The sequence below is a fragment of the Schistocerca nitens genome, chromosome 6, assembly GCF_023898315.1.
Source record: "Schistocerca nitens isolate TAMUIC-IGC-003100 chromosome 6, iqSchNite1.1, whole genome shotgun sequence".
Lineage (NCBI taxonomy): Eukaryota > Metazoa > Arthropoda > Insecta > Orthoptera > Acrididae > Schistocerca > Schistocerca nitens.
The window spans coordinates 454,535,705-454,547,959 of record NC_064619.1 but is presented as its reverse complement, the minus strand read 5'-3'; the positions used below and the strand labels follow the sequence as shown (position 1 = coordinate 454,547,959).

At 41.7% G+C, this 12,255-nt stretch overlaps 1 protein-coding gene across 1 annotated transcript in view; it reads left to right on the top strand.

Annotated features, from left to right (window-relative positions):
* LOC126262417 (peroxiredoxin-6) overlaps positions 1-12,255 on the top strand; it is a 66,945-nt gene that overhangs the window by 35,312 nt on the left and 19,378 nt on the right. Inside the window, exon 3 of the mRNA XM_049959049.1 lies at positions 10,493-10,710. Within this exon, the coding sequence (XP_049815006.1) occupies positions 10,493-10,710 (218 nt within the window). The remainder of the gene's footprint in view (positions 1-10,492; positions 10,711-12,255) is intronic.

The window sequence follows — 12,255 nt, the reverse complement described above, 5'->3', positions numbered from 1 at the left end:
TCAGAGAAGTATGTCCTCTTTTCTGCCAACTTCCATCAAGTGCAACTGCAATATCCGAACATCCATCATTTTCTTCCATTACTTCTCTAGCAGCCAGTTTCATGCTTTCCTCACTGAACTCACATACAGCTTTCTCTAATATTGCAGTCAGTTTTTCAAATTTATTTGGTGGTTGATCTAAGATCATCACTGAACAAAATGTTCTCCCTGCAGCCATGCCCTTGCCAATGGATTGTAAGGCATAAACTAATCTAGTATGATTTCATAAGGGCCACTTGCATCTGGCTTTGAAGAACTCATAAATGAAATTGCAGCTGAGCATTTGTTGTTTGTTGTTGTGGTCTTCAGTCCAGAGACTGGTTTGATGCAGCTCTCCATGCTACTCTATCCTGTGCAAGTTCCTTCATCTCCCAGTACCTACTGCAACCTATGTCCTTCTGAATCTGCTTAGTGTATTCATCTCTTGGTCTCCCTTTGCAATTTTTACCCTCCACACTACCCTCCAATAATAAATTGGTGATCCCTTGATGCCTCAGAATATGTCCTACCAACCGATCCCTTCTTCTAATCAAGTTGTGCCACAAATTTCTCTTCTCCCCAATTCTATTCAATACCTCCTCATTAGTTACGTGATCTACCCATCTAATCTTCAGCATTCTTCTATAGCACCACATTTCAAAAGCTTCTATTCTCTTTTTGTCCTAACTATTTATCGTCCACGTTTCACTTCCATACATGGCTACACTCCATACAAATACTTTCAGAAACGACTTCCTGACATTTAAATCTATACTCGATGTTAACAAATTTCTCTTCTTCAGAAACGCTTTCCTTGCCATTGCCAGTCTACATTTTATATCCTCTCTGCTTCGACCATCATCAGTTACTTTGCTCCCCAAATAGCAAAACTCATTTATTACTTTAATAATCTAATACCGCAGCATCACCTGATTTAATTCGACTACAGTCCATTATCCTCGTTTTGCTTTTGTTGATGTTCATCTTACATCCTCCTTTCAAGACATGTCCATTCCATTCAGCTGCTCTTCCAGGTCCTGTGGTATCTCTGGAAGAATTACAATGTCATCGGCTAAGCTCAGTTTTTATTTCTTCTCCATGGATTTTAATTCCTACTCCAAATTTTTCTTTTGTTTCCTTTACTGCTTGCTCAATATACAGATTGAATAACATCGGGGATGGGCTACAACCCTCTCCCAACCACTGCTTCCCTTTCATGTCCCTTGACTCTTACAACTGCCATCTGGTTTTTGTACAAATTGTAAATAGCCATTCACTCCCTGTATTTTACCCCTGCCACCTTCAGAATATGAAAGAGAGTATTCCAGTCAACATTGTCAAAAGCTTTCTCTAAGTATACAAATGCTAGAAATGTAGGTTTGCCTTTCCTTAATCTATTTTCTAAGATAAGTTGTAGGGTCAGTATTGCCTATGTGTTCCAATATTTCTACGGAATCCAAACTGATCTTCCCCGAGGTTGGCTTTTACCAGTTTTTCTATTCGTCTGTAAAAAATGTGTGTTAGTATTTTGCAACCGTGACTTATTAAACTGATAGTTTGGTGATTTTCACACCTGTCAACACCTACTTTCTTTGGAATTGGAATTATTATATTTTTCTAGAAGTCTGAGAGCATTTCGCATGTCTCATACATCTTGCTCCCCAAATGGTAGAGTTTTGTCAGAGCTGAATCACCCAAGGCTATCGGTAGTTCTAATGGAATGTTGTCTACTCCCGGGGCCTTGTTTCGACTTAGGTCTTTCAGTGCTCTGCCAGATTCTTCACACAGTATCGTATCTCCCATTTCATCTTCATCTACGTCCTTTTCCATTCCTGCCCTCAAGTTCATCGCCCATGTATAGACCCTCTATATACTCCATCTACCTTTTTGCTTTCCCTTTTTTTGCTTAGAACAGGTTTTCCATCAGAGTTCTTCATATTCATACAAGTGGTTCTCTTTTCTCCAAAGGTCTCTTTAATTTTCCTGTAGGCAGTATCTACCTTACCTCTAGTGATAGGTGCTTGTACATCCTTACATTTGTTCTCAAGCCATTTTGCACTTCCTGTCGATCTCATTTTCGAGAAGTTTGTATTCCTTTTCATCTGCTTCATTTACTGCATTTTTATATTTTCTCCTTCATAAATTAAATTCAATACCTTTTCTGTTACCCAAGGATTTCTACAAGCCCTCGTGTTTTCACCTACTTGATCCTCTGCTGCTTTCAGTATTTCATTTCTCAAAGCTACCCATTCTTCTTCTTCTTCTTCTTCTTCTTCTTCTTCTTCTTCTTCATCATCTTCTTCCATATTTTTTCCCCTTGTGCCTGTCATCCATTCCCTAATGCTCTCTCTGAAACTCTAGACAACCTTTGGTTCTTTCAGTTTATCCAGATCCCATCTCCTTAAATTCCTACCTTTTCGCAGGTTCTTCAGGTTTAATCTACAGTTCATAACCAATAAATTGTGGTCAGAGTCCACATGTGCCCCCTGGAAATGTCTTACAATTTAAAACTGGTTCCTAAATCTGTGTCTCACCATTATATAATCTATCTGAAACCTTCCTGTGTCTCCAGGTCTTTTTCGTATATACAGCCTTCTGTCATGATTCGTAAACCAAGTGTCAAGCTATGATTAAGTTATGCTCTGTGCAAAATTCTACCAGGCGGCTTCCTCTTTCATTCCTTAGCCCCATTCCATATTCAAAAAATGGCTCTGAGCACTATGGGACTCAACTGCTGAGGTCATTAGTCCCCTAGAACTTAGAACTAGTTAAACCTAACTAACCTAAGGACATCACAAACATCCATGCCCGAGGCAGGATTCGAACCTGCGACCGTAGCGGTCTTGCAGTTCCAGACTGTAGCGCCTTTAACCGCACGGCCACTTCGGCCGGTCCATTCCATATTCACCTACTATGTTTTCTTCTCTCCCTTTTCCTACTGTTGAATTCCAGTCACCCATGGCAATTAAATTTTCATCTCTCTTCACTATCTGAATAATTTTTTATCTCATTATACATTCCCTTAATCTCATCATCTGCGGAGCTAGTTGGCATATAAATTTGGACTACTGTGTGTGGTAGGTGTGGTCTTCATGTCTGTCTTGGCTACAACAATGCGTTCACTATACTGTTTGTAGTAGCTTACCCACACTACTATTTATTATTCATTATTAAACCTACTCCTGCATTACCCCTATTTGATTTTATATTTATAACCTTGTATTCACCTGACCAGAAGTCTTTTCCCGCCTGCCACCGAACTTCACTAATTCCCACTATATCCAGATTTAGCTTATTCATTATCCTTAGCTTATTCATTATCCTTTTTAATATTTCTAACTAACCACCCGTAGCTTTCTAACCGAAACCCCTAGAGTAGGTTGACATAATTCAAGAAGGGGGGAGGGGGGGGGGGGAGACGACCTTGTAGGGTAAAAGGCTGATATTTCATTGGGTATTTTAATTGCATGTGCTTACGAATACTGTAACGGGATTTCTGTGGTGTTATTCACATAATTCAATGTCCTATGAAGTCCCTCTGTTCTACCATTTGTTTGTGGGTGAAAGGCACTAGTTCATAGCTTTTTCACGTGCAGTAGTTGACATGGCTGCTTAAACCATTCAGACATAAAACTTGTGCTTTAGTCTGTTATTACTTCTGGTGTGCTGAATTTTGGTAGCCAACAGTTAATGAAAATGTGAGCCACTGTGTCTGCTTGTTAGTTTGGTAGGGCAATGTTTGTCAAAAAATGTGAGAAATGATCAGTTATAGTTAACACACATCAGTTTCCCACTGGCATTTGTGCAAAGTGGTAGGGCATCAGTGTTGATCCTTTCAATTTTTCTCTGCCTCAGACAGTCTCGTCTATGGCCGCAAGTAATTTTCTGCAACGCGGCTTTCTGTCGCTTTTCATCTGCTATGCTCAGTTAAGGTAAAATCATGGGTTTGCCTCAATACTTCATCCCATAAAAAGGCTGGCACAATGATGCAGTTGCCACATTGTATTTGCTTTAGGCCAAAGCCTTCCCATCCACCTCTTGGCTCGGAACACAGCTGAGGGCATGGTTGCTCGAATCACAAGACAAGATTAACTGTTTTTTATAGTCTCGAAAATACAGCAACGGGACCTATGCTAATTCTTTCAACGATTGAAATGCTTCTTGATGATTTGGAGTCCAGTAAAATTTTGCACATTTTCAAATTTTGAAATCTATTTTCTGTAGACTTTCATTGATCCTGAGATATGATTGTACGTCTTTTACTGTGCTAGTCCTTTGAAAATCTTTGATGGCTTGCACATATCTTGGGTCAGTACGTACCCCGTCCTGGTCAATAATGTTATATACTTAGCAGACCTCCTGCAATACAAAACACTTTTCTATGCTGAGGGTCAGCTGTGCTGCACACAACTGTTCCAGTACTTGCGTGAGGTGCACCAAGGATGTCCTTGGAGTCTACTACTATGTCATCTAGATAAACTAGGCAGTATTTTGATTTCAGGTCATGTAGTGTTGGATAACCGCTGATGTGTTTTTTAGACCAAAAGGCATCTGTCGATACCAGAAGTGCTCAGGTGGGAAAATGCTATCTTAGGCCAAACTGGTACTACTCATGATTGAAAATGGCCATTGCATAAATTTTAAGTGGTAAAGCAACGGCATTCCTCATGATTTTCCTAATTTTTCTGTGATATTGTACATGGGGTATGCATTGGTGACTGTTCGCCAATTCAGAAATCTGCAGTCACAGCAGAACATACAAGTGTTTTTCCCTGTCTGAGGACATCTCGGGTACAATTGTTACTGGGGCTGAACAGGGGCTGGTACTTTCTTGATGATTCCATCCTGAAGTGGATGGTCTTTGAACTCTTCTATTACTGATTACAAATAGTGGGGGGCACTGTTCCCTGTGTGGAATTTTGTGTTGTACCAGAGCTGTAGCTGGCAGTGTTCCAGGCAGATTAAATAATCCTGCATATTCTTCTGATAGCTCCTCTACATCAACTCACATTCTTTTAGATGCGACACTTTCCCCTCGTTGCAGTTAAAACGACAAACAGTACCTGCTTCTAGTAGTGTGCATTGAAATCCATTCCTAATCCATCCTGTGAAACATCTAAGTTAGCCACCAGTGTTTCTTTTGATAGTCCCCCCCCCCCTCCTCTGAACAAAAATTATCTATACTTATGGGTACCACTTGGCTATTGTATTAGCTCTCGTAAATATGACAGACTGCGTCATATGAAACGTTGCACCTGGATCACTGCCTTGTTCTCTGGCAAGGGCTCTACCACAGATACAGTATTAATCAGCTCTTCAGCTTTTACATTCATCTAGACCAGCTTTCCTGTATCTTTTGGCATTGCATATCATGAGTCAAGTCTAAGGGACTGTGTAAGCAGTTTAACTGGTGTCGATGATGTCCTTGCAAGAGCTCTTTCAGCCATAAAACAAAGACAGTGATGCCCCAACCAGCTCTATTGTGTGCTGCTGTAGAGTTACTTTATTGTGATGTTTAACCAGGAAGTCCAGACCCAAAATGAAGATGTAGCTCACACTTCTACAACCCATGCCATTTAACTTGCAGTGCCGTGGGCTCAAATTCACTGTACTCGGTATACTCTGGGTAGCCATGGATACCTGCGATCCTGTGTCCATCAACTTAAAATGACATTCCCTTTATACATTTGACTAGATAAATGTCTGCATCTGATTCAGCACCTAGTTGTCTCATAGTCAAGCTTGCTCGAAGCATTGCACAGTGATTACGCTGGCCCTTGTAGCATTTAATGCAGGGGGATTAGTGTTACGTTGATTCCATCATCTGTTGACATTTCTGAACAGAATACCCCACTTTCTTGCACCTCTGACATTGTGGCTTTACACAGAAACATTGAGTGTGGCCCAGAGCAACACGCTTGTAACATAAAACCTTCACATTAAGCATTACCCGCTTCTTCCTTGGTATAGTTACAGTGTCTAGTTACACAATTGATTTCGGTCAATGCTATTGCAGTTCCACTGCTTCGTGCATGACCGTGTATTGAATATCCATGCATCTGAAATACACCATTAAATTTTTCACGATAATGCTGTAAGGTATTCTTCTTCCTGTAATGCTCCACTACCCCCATCTGAAAGTCTGCAAAGGATTGAGGGTCTTGCAATTTCTAAACGCAAATTGTGTATGTCCTTACCAATTTTAAACAAGCTACATTTAACAATTGTTCATTACTCAAAGTCCTTGATGTTGTGGCTGTATGCAAACTTTCTATGAAGACAAAAAGTCTTCCCTAGGTTTATTGTAAAATGGTGGCACCAGTGAGGCTGTACTAGCATCATGGGTGGGTGAAGATATGCCAGATGATGACCGTTCTTTTCTTCCATAGCTCACTTCTCAACACAAAACTTCATTGTCTGCTCTAAACGTAGCTGCCTCATTTAGGAGATGCTGAATTCTCTCTTGAGTGAGAGACAGCCATTTTGCTCAGCACTACCACAACAAGTGTATAGTATACCCAAATAGAAAAGAAAGGACAAACACCATGAGACAGGCCCAAAATAAAACAATTGTTGATTGAATGACCATTTCCAGCTCCAGAAAGTATACTGGCACCAGTATTGTAATGGATGTACAGCAGACTAGGAGTGGGCGAGTGGTTTTCTGCTGGATGTTGGCAGTGGAGTGGGTGAAAACAGCAGCCAGTCAGTTGATGGAACACTTTATTGGAGAACATGAACAGACTTGGTTGAGCACATCTGAAACAGACTGACTGCAGGTGATGGGAGGTGATCCTTGGACTCCAGCATGCCAGTGCTGCGAATGTTAAATTGTAGGCCTTCCCCATGGATGGTAGCGGTGGCCTGGCTACCGTAGCAGGATAGCCGATGCCTGCTGGGCGACAGCGAGGTGACAACCGTGTGCGAGGGTTGGACACTCGGACAGTGGTCATTGGTTCCCGGCCTGGCAGAGGCAGTTTCACACATGCGGTGATGACTGAACAGATTGCAGCATTGGACAGCCCAGCCATGACGACAATGTGATGAGCTGATCTTGTGGAGGGAGCCTGCATAATGTCCCTCTTGTCAACACACAGGAAACTGTGTGCTTGTTGACACTGCTGAGCTGGCAGGGCCGTAGCTGATGGATTGCAGCCTGGTTTTGAGACGGGGCTGCTGTCCCACGTGCCGTTATGTGGGCCGTTAAAGAGTCCAATCCAAAACAGTCACTGACTGTTTAGACAGCAGAATAAAAATAGAACTTGCATAGTGTAACCTGTCAAATGGGCATAAAGGGGTTGCACAAAAATCTGAAAACACCAGAAATATAATACTTTAATGTAGGAAACCCACTGGCATATTAAAAACAGTTTCCAGTCATCTCTGAATTAAATACAGGAGCTGTATGGGTTTCAAGGGAACCTTATACCACTCTTCCTGCAAAATGATGTTAAGTTCAGGTACCAGTAATGGAGGTGGATAGCAATCTCACACCCCTCTCTCCAAACTAGACCACATAGGATCAATAATATTGAGATCTGGTGACTGTAGTGGCCAGGGGAGATTCATCTTCTTGTTCACAAAACCAGTCTATGACAATAAGTTTTGTGAACAGGGTCCATGTTGCCTTGGAACACAGCATCAACATTGGAAACAGACATTGTACCAAGGGATGGACCTCCCCCCCCCCCACCCCAACAAAATGGCCACATAATTCTTTGTAGTAATGCAACCCTGCTGGATAACCATGGAACCTATGGAATATCAATATGGCTGCCCACATCATCACCAAAACTTTGCCATGTTTCACTCTTGGGACGTAAACTTGGCAAAAAGTAGGAGACAGTGTGAAACAAGACTCATCTGCCCAGATGATTTTTCTTCCTTTGTTTCATAGTCCAGATTTTATACCTAAGTTACCACATGTTACTGTTTCGCGCATTTGTATAACTGATGTGTAGTTTTGGAATTCCAGCTCAACCTACAATTCCCTGCTTATGGAGATCTATTCATGTTGTTTTGTTGCTGACAGGGTTCACAAGTGTGACATTCCGTTCTGCAAATGCTTTTGAAACTGTTGTCCTCTTATTTTTCATCACAATTCCCTTCAGTGACATTTTCGTCCATATTACACTATGTGATCAAAAAGTATCTGGACACCCCCAAAAACATATGTTTTTCAGATTAGGTGCATTGTGCTGCCAGGTACTCCATATCAGCAACCTCGGTAGTCATTAGGTATTGTGAGAGAGCAGAATGGGGTGCTCTGCGGAACTCACGGACTTGGAATATGTTCAGATGATTGGGTGTCACTTGTCATACATCTGTACACGAGATTTCCACACCTTTAAATATCCCTAGGTCCACTGTTTCCAATAGTGAAATGGAAATGTGAAGGGACACATACAGCACAAAAGCATACAGGCCGACCTAGTCTGTTGTCTGACAGAGACCACTGACGGTTGAAGAGGGTGATAATGTGTAATAGGCGGACATCTATCCAGACCATCACACAGAAATTCCAAACTGCATCAGGACCTACTCCAACGACTGTGACAGTTAGGCGGGAGGTGAGAAAACTTGGATTTCATGGTCGAGTGGCTGCTCAAAAGCCACACATCACACCGGTAAATACCAAAAGGTGCCTCACTTGGTGTGAGGTGTGGATGCAGGATGTGGGTCTGGCGAATACCCGGTGAACGCCATCTGTCGGCGTGTGTAGTGCCAACAGTAAAATTTGGGGGGGCGGTGGTGTTGTTGTTGTGGTCGTGTTTTTCATGGAGGGGGCTTGCGCCCCTTGTTGTTTTGCTTGGCACTATCACAGCACAGCATACATTGATATTTTAAGCACCTTCTTGCTTCCCACTGTTATAGAGCAATTTGGAAGTGGCGATTGCATCTTTCAACACAATATAGCACCTGTTCATAATGCACGGCCTGTGGCGGAGGGGTTACATGACAATAACCTCCCTGTAGTGGACTGGCCTGCACAAAGTCTTGACCTGAATCCTATAGAACACCTTTGGGATGTTTTGGAACACCGACTTCGTGCCAGGCCTCACCGACTGACATCGATGCCTTTCCTCAGTGCAGCACTCTGTGAAGAATGGGCTGCCATTTCACAAGAAATCTTCCAGCACCTGATTTGAATGTATGCCTGCGAGAGTGGAAGCTGTCATCAAGGGTAAGGGTGGCCCAACACCATATTGAATTCCAGCATTGCCGATGGAGGGTGCCACGAACTTGTAAGTCATTTTCAGTTAGGTGTCCAGATACTTTTGCTCACATAGTGTATGACTTAGTGGGTGATGTTTTTCTGCTTTCCGTGCATGCCATATAAATCTTGTGGCATCATCACACAATTTCCATACTGGATTCATATTCTGAATGAGAATAACATATTGAAGATCAGGAGTTCAGTAGGTACATTCCCAGTGCCCACTCCAGACTATTGCCAATATGGAAAATTATGCTTTTAAGAATTTCTGACAAACTACACCAGCAGGTCTCAAAACGTTGTTTGGATTTCATATAATTAAGGTAACTCTAAACACTCTGTATTCGGATGAGACATTGAAAATGCAAATATTCGTATGTAGTACGTCCAGAGACAGATTCTTCTGGCTGAGAACAAATTTGCATCGTGATGACAACATGGTTATACCCACTGACGATGCAGACAATTTTTACTAAGTTTTGATCTATACACACTGCCTTTAGTAATCGCGGGGGCAATTATTCCATTTACAGAGCAGATTTCTGTAAAACCAATATGTGAAGGGAAAGACAATTCCATGAGGTATCAAAATTTACATGTTATGCGGTAATAGTGGGCAAGCTTACAATTTTATTCTTTAGTGGGGAGCATCATCTGAATGTCAGGAATATTTGTTGAATGCATTTAGGCAAGGTCCAACATTAGTCTTACAGAAAGCATAGGGAATATGGCATTCTGATTTTTCCTTCATACAATCTATTCCAAGCATTGAAAGAAGAAAACATTTGTCCTACTGAAACTGACAGTTGGCCATTTTGCTAAACCACCTCTAATGCTGCAGAAGGAAGCAGTGAAAAAAGTAAGAGTCTTTTCAGGAGAATTTTGCAGCATAGATGACATAACACTTCACTTTTGCAAAAGATAGGCTTTTCTTGTAAAATGTGTATTTGAGTCCCAGGTGAAATTTATTTTGGTATGAGAATGTTAACATTTCTTATTTATTATTATTATTATTTACTGAGAGTGATTTCTGTAATTTATTAACAATTATGGCTGTTTAAAATGAACAAGACAATGGTTGTGTGTGTGTGTGTGTGTGTGTGTGTGTGTGTGTGTGTGTGTGTGTGTGTGTGTGTGTGAGTGTTTTTACATACTAAAAGTATTAAGTCAGTGTGTAAATATGTTGTTGGTAACAGTGATAATTTTAATATATGCATGTAAAACTTAAAGTCATTAACAAATTTTATGTGGCTATAGGATATAAAAAGTTATGGTGGCCACGTAGCAGATAAATTTCCGTACCCGATTATTGCTGATGAAGGAAGAGATTTAGCTGTTCAGTTGGGGATGCTGGATCCTGATGAACGTGATAAAGATGGCCTTCCATTAACATGCCGAGCTGTTTTTGTTATTAGCCCAACAAAACGCCTGAAACTTTCAATTTTGTATCCTGCTACTACTGGTCGTAACTTTGCGTAAGTAGTCATTTTACATATTAATAATACAAATTTGAAAATAGCTGTAAGATTGAGTACTTGCATATTTTCTTTATTTTACTTTTTTTTCATGGGTAGTGTTGTTAACTGTCATTGAGAGATGTAAATATGGTACAAAAAATTTATCATGTTATTGTGAAACATTTAGGAAAAAATAAGAAATTGTTTTAATAATTTAAATTTAAACATGACATAACATGTCAGAGGAAGAGCCATTGGAAAACAAAGTGGGAGAGGGGGGGGGAGGGGGGGAGAGAGAGAGAGAGGGGGGGGGGAGGGGGGGGAGTTAGACTTACAAGGGGAGGCCGCCAATTGTGAAATTCAGATTCAATTCATACTGCGCATAATAAAAGCTCATGGCCAGAGGTGAGGTGTAATGTGACAAAGCACCAAGATGCACTTCTCAGCCGATGTCGAGAAAATCGACAGTTAAAAGAAACCGTTGCGGTGAAATACTCTCTACGATTATTAGTTTTCTACAGCGTCGTGGCGCAGCGGTAAGCGCTCGGGTTCGCAATCCGAAGGTCGCCGGATCGAATCTCGCACCATGCAATTTTTTTTTATTATTAGTTTTTTGTAATTCAAAAATATATATATATATATCTAAAAAACAAAAGATGATGTGACTTACCAAACGAAAGCGCTGGCACGTCGATAGACACACAAACAAACACAAACATACACACAAAATTCAAGCTTTCGCAACAAACTGTTGCCTCGTCAGGAAACCCTCTGGTTCCTACCCTTGTAACTGCTCCCGGTGTAAAACCTGTCCCATGCACCATCCCACCACCACCACCTACTCCAGTCCTGTAACCCGGAAGGTGTACACGATCAAAGGCAGAGCCACGTGTGAAAGCACCCACGTGATCTACCAACTGACCTGCCTACACTGTGACGCATTCTATGTGGGAATGACCAGCAACAAACTGTCCATTCGCATGAATGGACACAGGCAGACAGTGTTTGTTGGTAATGAGGATCACCCTGTGGCTAAACATGCCTTGGTGCACGGCCAGCACATCTTGGCACAGTGTTACACTGTCCGGGTTATCTGGATACGTCCCACTAACACCAACCTATCCGAACTCCAGAGATGGGAACTTGCTCTTCCATATATCCTCTCTTCCCGTTATCCACCAGGCCTCAATCTCCGCTAATTTCAAGTTGCCGCCACTCATACCTCACCTGTCATTCAACAACATCTTTGCCTCTGCACTTCCGCTTCGACTGACATCTCTGCCCAAACTCTTTGTCTTTAAATATGTCTGCTTGTGTCTGTATATGTGTGGATGGATATGTGTGTGTGTGCGCGAGTGTATACCCGTCCGTTTTTCCCCCTAAGGTAAGTCTTTCCACTCCCGGGATTGGAACGACTCCTTACCCTCTCCCTTAAAACCCACATCCTTTCGTCTTTCCCTCTCCTTCCCTCTTTCCTGATGAGGCAACAGTTTGTTGCGAAAGCTTGAATTTTGTGTGTATGTTTGTGTTTGTTTGTGTGTCTGTCGACCTGCCAGCACTTTC